This window comes from Diabrotica virgifera, chromosome 5, assembly GCF_917563875.1.
Source record: "Diabrotica virgifera virgifera chromosome 5, PGI_DIABVI_V3a".
NCBI classification, from domain to species: Eukaryota; Metazoa; Arthropoda; class Insecta; order Coleoptera; family Chrysomelidae; genus Diabrotica; species Diabrotica virgifera.
In genome coordinates, this window is record NC_065447.1 from 26,432,807 (window position 1) to 26,449,812 (window position 17,006).

The 17,006-nt window shown below is 33.4% G+C and overlaps 1 protein-coding gene across 1 annotated transcript in view; it reads left to right on the forward strand.

Moving 5' to 3' along the window:
- LOC114325993 (syntaxin-binding protein 5) overlaps nt 1-17,006 on the forward strand; it is a 307,868-nt gene that overhangs the window by 170,535 nt on the left and 120,327 nt on the right. The window contains exon 11 of the mRNA XM_050652347.1: nt 196-406. Within this exon, the coding sequence (XP_050508304.1) occupies nt 196-406 (211 nt within the window). The remainder of the gene's footprint in view (nt 1-195; nt 407-17,006) is intronic.

Here is a 17,006-nt window from a genome sequence, read left to right on the forward strand (position 1 = left end):
ATAAACAGAGATAGATGGACCACCGATCGAATGTTCCGATTGTATTTTGCTCTCGATGCTTACTATATTCCTATTCTGTCTATGGTCGTGCTGCACCTGCCAAATGTCAAAACATTACTTAAAAAAATTGTAGTAGATATATGAAAATTAAGGGTTTATGATCAATTAATAATTTTAAATTTTATTGAATTCCAGGATGGCTTACGGTAATGAAGCCGGCATTGTGATAATAGATATAGAACAAAAAGTGTGTCTTCTTAACGTTGGTAGCCCCGACTTATACGGCGCTCAAGATCCCTACTCTCGGGTGCCAAGGAGCCCAAAAAAAAATCAAATGCCCTCCGAGGCGCTCCCCATCAACCCAGAGAGGGACGATAGACAACCCAGAAGCCCTAGTATAGACCAGGTCAGTACCAGTTATCTGAATTTCGTTTTCGATTTAAAGTCACTACTTTTTTTATAAGCATGTTGATTTTTCAACATATATTTTCTTGGTATTATGATTTGTTTAATGTTCATTTCTGTTTTTCATATAATCAGCCTCAAGTCGATCATTTAGGACGTTAGGCTCTTGACAGGATTAGCTAATTTGGATATGCTGTGGGAAGACTATTTTTTGTTATCGAATTTATTCATTCGACAATTTTTAGATTGTAGGATCTGCTATAGACAAGCTTTCGCTGCGTACAAGCACATACCGCATATATAGTGATGAGTGCGCTAAGAACCGTCAAAATAACACAAAAGATGTGAAACATAGTACGTTGTGTAATAAAAAGAGATGAAACTAGTAGAGGTAGGAGATTATCGATAGAATCCTACAAATTTACATTACCACTATCGATAGTTTTCCACGTTTAGACTTAAACCACCAACCATCGATAATTCTTTAGTAACAAGAATGTATGCGACGTCTCAAATCATAGTAGAAACTACTCTTGGTCAATAATTTAATTTTGGATTAAAAAATTCCTACTACCCACACTGTTTTTATTTACATTTGCTTTACTTCCTTCAATCAGTTTTTAATTTATGCGAAATTTAAAAAATGTTATATAACTTAAGTCAACTAGCACTTAAGCTAACTTCTAAAGGTGGGAAACTATCGGTAGTGGTAATGTAATGTAAATTTATAGGTTTCAATCGATAATTTCGCACCTCTACTAATTTCATCTCGTTTTATTTCACAACGTATTATGTGTTCCATCATTTGCGTTATTTTTCCGGTTCTTTGCGCACTCATCACTGTATGAATAAATAGCTATAAAAAATTTAGAGGATAATGCAAAATCATCTAAAATATTAACTGCTGCCGTTTAAACACTGGTGACAAAACAAAACTTTTAGAGTCGGTTATATGTTGGGAATATTTTATTTAAAGTCCAAATTCTATTTACTGTTTATTTTTGAAATCATAAAATAACTAGTAAAAGAAATCATTTCGTATAATTAATAGTTATATGTCAGCTAAGTCATTATTGGGACCGTGCAAGTTCGGCAAAGCGACACCTGGTTTCTACGCTCAACAACATTATTCGCACTTTTAATTATATTGGCCAATTATATTAGTCCTGGTTACTGGATAATTGTCAAGGCCATAGTCCAAAAAATAATAAGAAGAAAAATAAGATTCAGGTTATGTTATTAAAACGTAAACAATTGTATGTAGTAAATAAAATTAGTTATTAAAATGCAGTACTGCAAGCAACATACAATTAATTAAATTTACCATTATATAATAATTGCATATCATATCGATATTGTGGAGCAATATATAATTTTTCTTCTTCATTGACAGTAGATATGAAATATACGTCAATTTGACAATTTCAATTGACAATGAATTATTTAAGAAAGTTACAATATTTACTAGGAAAGAAAATGTTTCCTGTAGTTGGCTGTATACCATCAATCACAAAAATTGGAATAAATCCTTTGTAAAAGGTATAAATGTTTTTTATTAAAATCCCTAAAGGGCTACATCAGAACAAAACGTTTTCGATTTTATTACAAAATCATCATCAGTGTAAGACAGTCTAGATGCTAGCTGAGCCACCAAAGAAATATCGGGGTAATAACCCTTCAAAAATCAAATTTATGCTTTATAGATGCATATTTACATAAAATGCCTTGTGATGGGCAAATGGCAACAGGAATAATGCCCTAAGGTAAGGTATTTAACTTTCCAACATGTGGAATACAAAAATTTGAGTTGTTTACATTTCGATGACTTTACGGCAACTGCAACTCTACGGCAACGTTTTGTTCTGATGTAGCCCTTTAGGGATTTTAATAAAAAAAATTTATACCTTTTACAAAGGATTTATTCCAATTTTTACAATATTTCTCGATATTCTCGCACGATCGTTTCTCGTATCCCCTCCAAGTACTTGCACACCGCGAATATGCGGTGACATTATATGGTCAGTGACATTATATGGTCACTTGCTGCCATACTGTCATCATGTGAACAAGTCAAACCATAGCTCAGATGTTACCTGGAGCGTAGTAATGGAATATTTTAAACATCCATAGTTAAGATCACATTTTTAACCAATGTTTCCTTAGAGTATTACTTGTAAAGGGTTTTTACCCACATATTTTTGTGTATTACTATATCTTGGTGGTTAACATGTAAATTTCACGTAAGCACTGATGATGATTGGTGAACCAATCGAAAACTAGTTCTGTGCTGTAGCCCTTTTTAGGGATTTTAAATATATACCTTTTATAAAGGATTTTATTGTTTTTTGTATTACATGGTATACAGCCAACTACAGGAAAACTTTTTCCTTGTGGATCTTTAAGTAATATTCATATTAGAAGAAAACATGGAAGGAAAGAGAAATATGGATGGGAAATATGGATGGAAAGACAAATCAAGGCTATGTAACATATATAATGTATTCGTAAAACAGGAAACATATAGACAGAAAGATGTCATATTAATCACCAGCCTTAATCGAGAAGACACTTAGGAGAAGGAATTTTTTACTGGAATTACTGAAATTACATAGTTAATGTGCTGTATTTGACTACATTTGTCAGCTATAAATTACAGTAATGTTGTATCACCACTGGAACGTTGCTATTCCTACATCACTATAGTCTTATACATTATAATAGAACGAATTTGTATAAATCCGGGTCTTATACAGACCGACAACTTTTGCTACAATTTTTATTTTCATCACATATTTCTAGAAAGTGCTGAAAAAGTCGAGTAAAAATATTCTATAATTTATTTCCAACATATTTATAACCGATTCAAAGTTTTTAAATGTCACCTTAGCAAGATGTAATGATGAATTCGTGTTTTTATAGAAAATAGAATAAAATTAAAAGTTAAGATGATAAAATCTAACAATGGTATTGTAAAAACTCATATCGATCAATATAGTATATTTATAGAAGTACCTATATTTATTTCATACAAGAGCATATAAATATTCTATGGGACTGCTTTATTTATGAATGATTGGCCATATTGTTTCCTACAAAGTGTACTAACATGCAGTATACTAAAAAAAATAGTTACATGATAATATAATATTATCATTCCATAATTTAATATATAATTCATATTGTAAATTAACAGGTTGTGAGGGGTACACTTTTATTTTGGTCAATGCGATTTTGTTAATAAGGAAATTAGTACTATTGCATAGGTATTACAAAAATAAAATCAGAATAGATTAAACATCATTTTCAACAATAATTACAATTAGTGATCAGTACATAATTAGTAAGTATTTGTTCCCAAAAAATGTATATAACGAATTTGTACAAGTAATAATACTTGATACAGCACAGTAACAATGTAAGTTTACAGAAACCTTAAATCTCCTCGTGGGATGAAGGGTAGCCGTTGCTACCAAGAAGTGAAGACACAACCGTCTTCTCAGCAAATCAGGAACAAAGTAGGTTTGGATTGTCGGAACGGCGGTTAGTTAAAAGAATTGTTTTTCGAGTATGACTCTTGAGTATGATGCTTGAGTGTATAATTACCCAAGCGGATTTGCAATTTCAACTAAAAGACACTTATTACACTATTGTCTGTTGTTCGCCACAATCTATCAACAACCAGTCTTCAGTCCATTGGTCGATAATTATATAGTTTGTAAAGCGAAATATTGGTTAACTATACGAGATGTAACCCAACTATCAAAAAGTATGTTGATATTTCAGTAATAGATATATACAGTTGCTAAACTTCAACAGATAAAGCAACTTAGATTTTTATATCGAAATTTTGAAAGATCTTCCATTAAAACCGACAGGAAAACGGTTTAAACAAGATAATACAGATCGAAGTTTTCTTCTACATATATATAACTCTTTGTTGGATTTGGAGCGGTCGTGAATTGTAGTAAGAACGCCGTTTAATTTATTGGACATTTACGAATGAAGTTATCATGAAATCTTTAGTTTATTGTACACCAGTAAATGTACAATGCCAGAATGGAATTTAAAGAGATTTATTGTCAGACAGTTCTCTGTGCCAACATATTTAACATTAACATTACCTTATCTGAGTAAACGTTGGACTTATGAAGACTATCTGGTTAATTAAATAATTTGGGAGCAGTGGAATAAATAAACCGAATTATATATACGAGGTATGAAAGAATGAATATGAAAGAAACAATTTGACAGTTCATAAATTATCTTATGTATGAACACTTACCTCTTGTGATGTTGAAATATGTTAATTAGAGGGTAGATTCACCAGTACATTGGAAGTCGGCGTGACTCGCATCGATTGTCATCACGAAGGCTAAGTTGAGATGTGTTCTTGTGTATCTCTGCCCGCGTAATGACTTATTGCGAAGAGATGTGCCCTTCTTGATAGGGACGAAACCGCTTACTCCACGATGCGTGGTCCAGGAAACTGGCCCCATGGTATTTCGAAGAATGGCCGTCAAGCAAAAAATTAAGCTATTGTATGGCGTATGCATACATGGGCGAATTTAGATATGCTTTCAAGAAATTTGATCAAGTGGTCATTTGAAAATGAACAATTATAACCGTGCCAATTTGTGAGAATTTAAAAATAGGAAAGCATTAAAAGTATTAAAAAAATATGAAACATTTTAAATATTTAAAATATATATACATATAATTAAACCAGATTATTATGTCAAAGTGACTATTAAATAATATAAAATATTAAATAGGTTCATATACATAGGTTCATAGATTCAACATTATCTAAATTCTAAAAACTGACACATGCCGTCAGACTAATATGGCGTAATATAGTGGAATTATTATTTAACGTTAAAAATCGTTCTTATAACTAATAGTTATCACTAAATACATTCGATTTATGTAACAAAATAGCATTCACCACAATAAAAAATGCACTCCAAAGAACTGATACCGCAATTTCTTGACTATATGCATGGTCATTATGGTCAATCATATTCCAATTATTAGGTACATATTGATCTGATTTTCTATGTTTACTCATACTTGTTATTTTTCCGTAATTGTATATACCTACTTTGACTTGAGTTGCTAGAGGGCGCATCAAATATTCATTGTACAAACAAACTTTTAAGTGTTTGATTCTGTAATAACATAGCGAAATAATCGAATTTTTACTCACAGTAATTTTTGTAACTAGAGAACACAATCACTGCACAGTTTTTGAGAAGTTTTTTCAAGTAAATTAACGAAATCAGGTAGGTACTTGTAGGCCTTAGACGAGGCGAGTCACTAATGTTTGTAATATTTTTAATAAGAACGTTTAATTAAATAAATTCTAATAATTTATAATACACCCTGGGCCAAAATTAACAGCCCACCTTAAAAATGGGTCATTTTTGATGTCACGTATTTCCTAAACCTGTTGTCCGATTCAAGATATTTTTTATATATTATAGCCTTATTCTTTAACAATATAGCTGTAATAATATTGTTGCTAAACAGGTAAATTTTCATTGTATACCGGGTGTACGAATCAAACTGTGTTTTTTCTCAAAGTGCGCATCACCCTGTGGAATATTTGTAGCAGTTATAAAATATTGAAGTTAAAACCCAATTATAACCTCATGTTTTCTCAACATTCTGTTTTTTGATTCATTCGCTTATGTTGAACCATAAAAAAGTTAGGTACTTTAACAACTAGCTATGTTTTTCATCAATACAGGGTGTTTTTAAACAAGTATGGCAAACTTTAAGGAGTAATTCTGCATAAAAAATAATGAGAGTTTGCTTTTTAATGTCCGCAAATGCTTCGTTTTCGAGATAGGGGATGTTGAAATTTTTTTTAAAACTGACTATTTATTTATTACTTTAAAAGCGGTTGAGATATGCAAATGAAATTTGGCGGGCTTTAAAACGTAGTTATTGCACATTTTTTGGCATACAATTAAAAATTTGATATTCACCATTGGCACGCATACGAGTAATATGACGGCTCCTATTACCCGTATGCGTATGCGCGCCAATGGTGAATATTAAGTTCTTAATTGTATGTCAAAAAATGTGCAATAACTACGTTTTAAATCTCACCAAATTTCATTTGAATATCTCAACCGGTTTTAAAGCAATAAATAAATCGTCAGTTTGTCAGAAAACTTTCAACACCCCCTATCTCGGAAACGAAGTATTTGGAGACATACGTTTATAAAGCATTAACTGTCATTATTTTTCATGCAGAATTACCCCTGAAAGTTTGCCATACTTACTTAAAAACAACCTGTATTGATGAAAAACATGACTAGCTGTTAGAGTACCTAACTTTTTTATGGCCCAACATAAGCGAATGAACCAAAAAACAGAATGTTAAGAAAACCTGAGACTATAGTTGAGTTTAATTTTAGATGCATTTTAAATGCTAGAATATTCCACAGGGTGGTGCGAACTTTGAGAAAAAAACACAGTTTGATTCGTACACCCGCTATACAATGAAAATTTACATGCTTAGCAACAATATTATTACAGTGATATTGTTAAAGAATAAGGCTATAACATATTAAAAAAATCACTTAAATTGGACTACAGGTGTAGGAAATACGAAACATCAAAAATTGCGGGCGGTTAGTTTTGGCCCAGAGTGTATAATAATAAAAATAATTATAATAACAAAATATAATAACACCTGCATTCCAAGTCACCTAGGGCTCGATAACACATAAAGAGTCCCACTAGAGCTCAATCCTTTTGATACCGTAGGTATCTGGCATGAGTCAAATTTGCCCTTAGCCGTATGGCTAAATCTGAATAACAAAATTTAATAAAATATACCAATAGCATAATATGTTTTGCATCCATGCTCCTAAACTCATCAAGGGCAAGGAATTCCATCAAGACTTAGAAGTTTTAGATAGGGATCATGAAACACTTGGATCTATCTCAAATACAAAATAATCGAGGCTGTAAGACTATACGGTATTGTTTTCCACAAACCGTAAGCCATGGATAACTGATGACAGTGATGACACTTGGACTGTGATTCAACGCAGGAAAGACCATAAAATACCCCAAATATGCAGAGAATTAGAAGAATATAGTTGTCGAAAAGAGCCGAAAGATTTGTTTCAAAAAGATGTCTTACTGTCTTGCTCTCTAAAAAGTAAAGGATACAATTAAATCGCTAACGAGAAATCAATCCTCAGGAATTGGCACAATACAGGAAAATTTCTGTAGTCACTAGTGACTACAGATCAGCCATTCTACCTTTGTCGCTGTTTTGAATTAGGGAAAATGGCCATTTGATTGGTGTATCACAATTTATATTCCACTACACAAAAAAGAAATTGAAATCAGGAGAGGAGTTCGGCAGGGATGTATTATGTCTCCATTACTCTTTAATGCATATAGTGAAGCCATTTTTGAAGAAGCATTGCTATCTCAAAGTGAAGGAATAATAATTAACGGAAGATCTATTAACAACATAAGATATGCAGATGACACCGTGATTATAGCAAGCTCTGCTGAACAACTCCAACTACTACTGAACAAAACAAACAATTTCTGTAAAGAATATGGACTAAAAATGAATATAAAAAAGACCAAATTCATGATAATAACTAAGAAAACAAACATACAAACAAGCATACATTTGGGAAATGTGCCGATAGAAAGGGTTGATAAATACAAATACCTAGGAACCTGGATTTCAGAGAAAAATGATCAAACAACAGAAATAAGGACCAGGATAGAAATAGCAAGAAATGCGTTTGTAAAAATGAAAACAGTTCTCTGCAACAAAGACCTTAGCTTAGAACTGAGAGCAAGAGCTTTGAGATGCTACGTGTTCTCGATACTACAATATGGACTTGAAAGCTGGACATTAAAGCAAGAACACATAAATAAGCTACAGTCATTTGAAATGTGGTGTTACAGAAGAATGCTTAGAATAGCATGGACACCGAGGAAAACGAACACGGAAGTACTGCGAGAAATGGGTAAAGAATGCGAAATAATAAACACAATAAAAATAAGAAAGTTACAATATCTGGGACACGTAATGAGAGGACCGCGATATGAAATGCTAAGACTGATAATACAGGGAAAGATAAGAGGCGGAAGGAGTATAGGAAGAAGAAGAGTGTCATGGTTAAAGAATTTAAGGGACTGGTTTAGATGCAGTTCTATAGAACTCTTTAGAGCAGCGGTGGATAGAGTAAAGATAGTGATGATGATATCCAACCTCCGATTAGGAGACGGCACTTGAAGAAGAAGAAGAACACAAAAAAGGAGCCACTACCAAAAATGAGAAATCTTTTTCGTCTTCTTTTTCTTTAAGTTCCATCTTCTATCGAAGGTTGGCAATCATCATGGCTATGCGGACTCTGTTGACTACCACTATAAATAGTTCTGCACTACTACATTCAAAACATTCCCTCAAGTTCTTAAAACAATATATTTTTCGTCTTGCCATTTAGCTTTTCTCAAATTTTGCCTTGCAAAATAAGTTGTAATAATGAGTATTTTTGCCTTAACTAAGTATCAAGTTTTCATCTATTGATAGTTAATATTATTTCCGCTTCATTTCTATTCCTTCTAGTTACTTCCACTTTGACATTCTTTGAATCCATAATGTCTTTCCATACTTCCAAGCCATAAAGAAGAATAGAGAACACGTAACACCGAAGCATCCTTAGGCGTAGCTCTAATCTTATATCCCAAACAAAGAGACTTTTCAAGTTTAACGAATGATGCACGTGCTATTTCAATACCTGTCTTAGTTTATTTTGTTTGGTGTACATCTCTTATCCATGTTCCTAAGTATTTGTAGGTATCCACACTCTCAATTACAGTATCTTCAAAATTCAATTTAATGTTTCGATTTGCTGATTTAGTCATGATCATGTGTTTAGTTTTCTTCAAATTCATCTTCAACCCGTATTCATGACAGCATTCATTAAGGCGATGTATTACGTTTTGTAAATCATTGTTGTTATCCGTCATTACTACTGTATCATCTGCAACATAAGTTGTTCAAAACTTTTCCATTGATAAATACCTATGGCTCCTATTGAATCTGAGAGTGCTTTTTTAAATACCGCTTCACTGTAGACAATAAAGAGTAGCGGGGATATCACGCAACCCTGGCGGACTCCTCATTATATTTTGATATCTCGGGTATTCTGGTGCTCAACTCTTACCTTGGCAGTTTGATTCCAATATAGATTAGACATAATTTTCATATCACAACTATCAATATTTTTGCTTTTTAATATATCTACAAGTTTTTTATGTTGAACTTTATCAAATGTCTTTTCAAAGTCTACAAATCATAAGTAAATGTCCTGATTCATGTCCATGTATCCCTGGGTCAGCACATTCAAGCCGAATAAAGCAGCTCGTGTACACATACCATTTCTAAAACTAAATTGTGTATCACCTGTTTCACATTCAAGAGTTTTAACAATTCTGCTACGTATTCTCAAGCCAATAGTAGTCACAAAGCTACAGTTACTCAAACTTTCGCAGAAATTGCTGCAAGTTGTTTTGTGAAAAGAATTGTTTTGTGCTGCTACCATAACATTCTCTTAGATTCTTCGGTCAAGATATTCGTCTTATTTATACTCTTTTTGCTTTGTATTTTGCCTTGAATTATGAGCCTCAAGATGTCATATTTTTCGTTTTTCTTTTTAACACTTCAACGTTCCACTCATGAGATCTCGAGAGTTCTTCCAGCAGTCTGGATTCCAAACGAATTAAGTCTTCTTATCATCTCTCGATTAAGCATCTAGGATTCAGCCCCATAGCTTCATAGGATAAATCAAACCTCTGTTACAAAGAACCTTTCTCATTTTTATAAGTTGGCACGTTCCTTTTCATTTCTAACTTTTCTTTGATCAGTATATTCGTTATTTTACTGTTAGTTTTTACACTGGAACAACTTCGTTACCGTGTAGAAAAAAAAACAGTTGCTGCATTAAACGTTTTAATAGATTTTACGATGACTTAAAAACCTACAAAATAAATATTTCTCTCAATAACATAGTGACTCGTCTCGATTGCTAAATACATACTAATTGTAATAAGTACTGAATTAGATAATAAAAACATTATTTAGAATTTTTGTAATAAATTATACTGATAAATACCCTCAACAAGATCTTAGATATTTCAAGCTTGGTTTACTTTTGTAATTTAATTTTGGCAGGCTTTTGGGATTTATAAAAAAAAATCAGAATCTTCTTCAAAGATATTGTAAATACTTTTTTATTAACTGTTTCTTCCCACAGCATCGTTGGCACTAAAGTCAGTCGAGTATTGGTAATTATATATACATACGCTAAAGCAAAAGAAACAGCGTAGCAACTACATTTACCTTTTTGCTATATTTTTGCAAATAAGTTGCCAACCTCAGCTTTATATACCCAATTTTGTGCATGATTTAGATGGGAAGATCCCCAGAAAGCCCATTTTCCTTTGCCCTTTGCCCCATACCCGTCGAGCAAGCTTGCGAGGCGCTGGAAGATGAGAAAGTCGAAAAAGCTTTGCCCATTCCGCAAACACGCAGGAAATCATCAACATGGAAAGGGTTTAACTTGAAGCGGCAGCTGTCCAAGGTCGATATCAAAATAAAGAACCCTCTCAAAGAGAAAAGAGGGAGTATTTTTTACAACGACGTTACCTCAATGCAAGACGTAATCGACAATCTCGAAGAGACTGAAACCTCACCAGAATCGGACGAAAATACAATAATAGACAATCAAATAGCTTTACCTGTAAAAGAGGACCAAAACGCACATACCAGTACCAATATAATTCATAATGAAGACCATGAGTTCAACGAACTATCCCCAGAGGAAGAACCAGAAGTACCATTTTTAGTAGGATCAGTAGGTAGTACCGTGGAATACCAAAGAGGTAGAGCAGCAACTATTTCGAGGCCAGATAATCTGGAGCTGGGCGGTGAAGACGGCTATCCTATACGACCACCCAGAAATAAGAAGAAGCAACTAGACAAAAGGGACCAACGTTTATTGTCTGTGCCTAATATAAAATTCCAAAGAGCGGAAGCTCAGAATTATAGAGATCTAAGAGAAAAAGAAGATATCAATGCTGTCAGTCCTCAAGCTACCTTCACCGGAAATCTCATGCGGCGTTTCAGTAAGTTTTAACTCTAACCTCAAACCTTTTTTTATACCTTGTTTCCCATAGTCCGAGCTTCCTGATATAACGTCTGAACAGTCATATGGTTACCATTTTTATAACAAAACTAGCTGACCCGATCAGCTATATCAAAGTTCTATAACAAAAAGTTAAAAGAAAACAAAAAAAAATACTCGAAAACATTAATTTAATTCTTTCTGATTTATAAACAGTATTTTTGCGGTGCGTAAATATTTAACGATGACGGTTTTTCGATACGCGAATAATTTTCCATGCGTGAAACATGGAAATTTGAAGTTATAAAAAATAAAAATTCAACTTGTGGTATTGAGTCCTCTGTATTAACTCGTAAGTTAGTTCAGCAAACTTTTAACGGTTGAGCTTGCGATGTGTTTAACGTCATTGCAAAAGACAATGGCACGGGAAATTGTAGACGCTTAAAATCAAATGGTAAGTCGGTTGGAATCCTCGGTATACGCGGCATCAAAACATTCTCTCCTTTGTATTTTTCCTCGATGATATTATATAATCTTCAGTTAAAAGCATCTTTTATGATTAGATGTTACTAAAGATGTTTTGTACACTTGTACATTTTTGAAATGGCTACTCTCTATATATAAAATATGGTAGTATTCATATTGCAAGATATTATGCTGTATCTTGATTTCGAGCACTTCCAACCCTGTAAATGACACACATACATTAATTTATTTATGTATGTAGTAAATAATACACTAATTGTCAATACTTTATTATTTTGATGAATGTATTGGTCACCCAATCAGTGGAAAATGGTCAAAAATATTTTAGTCGTGTGGTTGGTTGAATTTAATCAATAACTTCAAATGAATAATTCAGTATCCAATTAAAGTCCCTTTAAAATCGTGTTTAATTGAACTGGCCGCACCATTATCTATAAATTAAATTAACGAAATTTTGTAAATTGTAAACTTTATAAATAGATTTTATAATGGACTTGCACGTGTACCAGGAAAAAGGTCGCATTTAGATCAATTAGTAAACTGACTGAATTATGCATTAAACAATGTGACTTTTTCGTTATCGTTTATTGATGACAAATTGGCGTTAATGTAATATTCTAGAAATAGGATCCAGATGCATCCATTTTTATTATCATGAGCAATGGCAACTCCTCGTGAGTCATTACCACGTTTACTGTTGCCTTTCATTGTTGTCGATCCTGTGCCACTATTTACCATTGTCTAACTTCTAGTTTCTCCAGATTCTCTCTGCCTGCATCTTTCCACCTTTTCTACACCATCCTACAGATCTTCTTTCATCTGGTATTTCCCAAAGCACTTATGTACCTACTAGGTATTAGAAAAATGTTTGGAGAGTATAGTCAAGACGTACATCAGATTCTTAGAGATTTTAAAAAGAATTATGATTCAATTAATCGTGTAAAACCATGGAATGCAATGGCCGAGCTTGGCATATCTAAGAAACTAGCTGCGATAACGCAAATGTAGGTAAAATTTTATGGGTTAATGGTTAATGCATTTATGGTATTTATAGTCTAGTAGCAACTGAATGCTAAGCATAGAGTTAGGAAAGAATGTCCTATTGCCCATTCCGTTTAATGACTACTCAGAACGCATCTTTCAATGAGTACTGCCATATTAAAAAGTAAGCATAAAAGCAAATGGTAAACTCTATCCAATATAAGAGACGCAACCAACACAGCGGTATAACCAGAGAGATCAGAAGACCTCCAACTTTTACTAAACATACTATCAAGATAAGAATCCCTAACTTGGAGATAAATATAACGATCTAGGTCAAGGAAATAGAGTAAGTTATGAAATCGAATACTTGTGTTGCTAGATAACCGACCTAGACCTTGACCTGGAAGAAAGAACAAGAATATAAATGTTAAGAATAACATTCCTCAAGAATATAACTTTGGTAAGCGACCGAATAACAACCAGGCTTAGATTTGTCAATTGGAACGTGTACTCTGTCGTGTACTATGGAAAAGATTTTTGGACCATGAAAATTGGTCCAATGAACTGTCTGAGGTCTTCGAAGTACAGATAAACCTATGTTTAGAATATTTTGCGTGGATCACGTCACAAAAAAAAATTTAAGAAGAAAGGGAAGCATAGAGAACTGTTGACATTAATCAATATAAAAAGACCTCACACCTAGGGCTTGTATCTCAATACTAGAGATATAAGCTCCTAAAACCAACTCACCATAGAACGAAAAGTAGGGGACAGAAATTATCTATAGTGTATTTTACATACACTCCTGAGAACCCCATAAAACCGCACACATACACATCATCATCATATTCAATCAGCTCTGATTTGTCCATTGTTGAACATAAGATATTTCTCTGCTATCCAATTGGTCACAATTATTTTGAGGTCGTCGGGTACATCGAGTTGGCGGTCTCCCTGGCTTCGTTGTCTGCTCGCTGTCTTCACTCTAGCAATTTTTTTTTCCACCTGTCGTCTTTCGCTCTTGCAGTCCCACCCATCTCCATGTTTGCCTTGTAATACGTTCGATAACGTCTTTCACTCTGGTTCCTCTGCGAACTTTTCTCATTTTTCAGTCTGTTTTTCAAGTTTATTCCAAGCACTGATTTGTCCATTCTAGGTTGTGTCGCTTTCAATTTTTCCGCTGATTTTTTTTGTTCAGGTTTATGTTCCATATATGTGGACTGGTATAACGCACTGATTGAAAGCTTTCCTATTTATACGGATTTGGACGATATTTGTTTTACACACGTTTCTCATTTTTTCGAAGGCACCAACTTATTCTTCTGTGTAGCTCACTAGTTTGGTCGCATCGCGTTAATCTTATTTCGTGGCTTAAATACACAATATCTCTCCACAACTTCGAGTGCGATTTCTCGATTTTTATATTCACATTGGGGGTGAGATTCGGCTTTTTTATTTCCTCATAGTTTATTTGTAATCAGACTCTCTGTGTTATTTGCCGTAGTTGTCTGATATGCCATCGGCATATCAGAGATGATGCAGTTTCTGCCTATCTATGTTAATAACCGCTGAATCCCATCTAATAGTTTAAATGCGTACTTCATGACTGTTATAAATTGTTTTGGCGACAAAGTGTCTCCCTGTCGCACCTTTCTGACAATTTTTAGCTTGTCACTCATGCAATAAAGGTTTACAGTTGTTGCATTTTCGTGTATATTTCATCGTATGCATGTTCATCAAAAATGAGAACCGAGGTCAATTAAAAGATTACTGCCCGACTTATTTAATTTTACTCTTGTTTTTTGTTCTATTTGCTAATTTATAATTGTTAACATTTCATTAGGAATCCATTGATCATTAGCTGATAATAATCTCTAAATCAATAAACTCAACAAAGTGGCACAGTCTACAACCGCTTCTTTTTCAAATAATCCAATTTTATTATTATATATATATATATATATATATATATATTTATTATCTTCTTGCTTAAACTGTAAATACAAAACACAGAACATGGCAATATATTGCAAGAGTTTATTACGCATCTACGTTGTCAAATATGTGAAAATGCGAAGAAAAATGCCGAGCACGTACCCGTGTTTCTTTTGTCTTGTGCTAAGATTTGAAAATTAGAATATATACGTATGCATTTGTTTGATAATCAAATACGTATTTATCCGAATTGAGTTTTTATTAAATTCTGCAAATTGAAATAAAGATGGATCGTTAAAGGTCCGTGGAAGCTTTCTTTTTTTGAATATGTACAATAATTTTAGTCGAGAATATTCAAACATGGAAATGAACTCTATGACCTCCATGGAGGTAATTGTGTTGTCGAGGTTGCTCATGTTAAAATTAAACAAGCTTATCATAGGTCTGTCATACGTAATTAGTCCTATTAGTGCGCCATACGTAATCATAGGTACAGTCATAATATAGTCAGTAAATCTGTTTAAATTTCCTAACCCATGTTTTCAAAGGGAAAGCTGTGCTTTGTTGGTTATTCTTACTTCTTGTTCAAGAAATCTATTTTCTTCCTTTTTACCTATCCTATCCGACCTTCTTTTTACGTTTACGAATTTTTATATATCGGTTTCTCCTCAATATATGTATATCCCAGATGTGTTCAGTAATTCCCTGTGTTTTGTTAATCCTCCTTAGTACTTCCTCGTTAGTTTTCTGTACCGTCCAAGGTATCTTCAACATCTTTCTATGAATCCACATTTCTAATGCTTCAGTTCAGTTCATGCTTGATACTCTTAGGATCCATACTTCTGCTCCATACAAGAGCACAGACTTAAGTGCTATGCTTCCTTTGTCTTAGTTCTAAACCGAGATGGTTATTGCAAAGGAATGTCTTCTTTTTCAGAAAAGTGGTTTTAGTCATTGCCATTTTGCCTTGTATTTCTATGGCTGTATCTGCTTGATCCATTATGGCAGTTTTTAAATATGTAATTTTGTAAAATTTTTTTCACTTGTATCATGTGTTTATGAATTCATATACATAAACACACAAACATCATAAATAGGTATCAGCCCGGGGGTGCACCACCTCCATCAGAATTTTTCAACTTAAATCGTGGCTACTTGCCTACAAGATCTAGGCCAAGTTAGTCAGCTGTCAAATTGGAAAAACAAAGATCCAATTGGTAAATATCTACAGGTTACCATAACTTGTACAAATCGAAGGTGTATTAAATTATTAGTTCACAATTTCTCCTTCGTTTAAACTATAATTTCACTTAATTGGAATACAGCCATAACGTGGAGCAACCATTTGCCTTGTTCTAAGACAGCGGCTACTTACGCTATAAACATAAATAACAGAAGCCACGATCTGTACCAACTTCAGTAATGCCAAATACCTTCGCTTACGCCATGTTGCCAAATCAATTACTATTTTAAAGTTTTTCTTTCACTGTTGACCTCGAGCTGTTAACAGTAAAATATTATTAAACAAGAAATACTAAAACGATTACATATATATATATATATATATATATATATATTTCGAGTACACTGATGATAAGTGGATTTGAAATGCTAAACGTAATTAGTTAAATTTGTATATGAGTTTTTGCAACCTGTCAACTATGCCACGGGCTACGAGGTAAGAGGTTATCTGCTAATACCTCAAAAGACCGTTTTCGTGTCCAATGCTTTTTAAATGTATTTTACAAGTGTACACAAATATCTGAAACTGCTTGAGTCACTCAGGTAGCAAATCAAGGAGAGAGGACTTCAGTTAAATGCGTTGGTGCAAACAGAAAACATCCATCTAGAAAGCATTGTGCACGAAATCAGAGATTTTGCGACATACTTTGCTAGATTTTTTATTAAACATGAATATTACAAGTGCCGTGAAAAATAGGACACTAACTGCGCAATCCTGTGAAATTATACACAATGTTTTAAAAATTACGCAGAAGGAAACACAAGGAAATTTTACTGTAA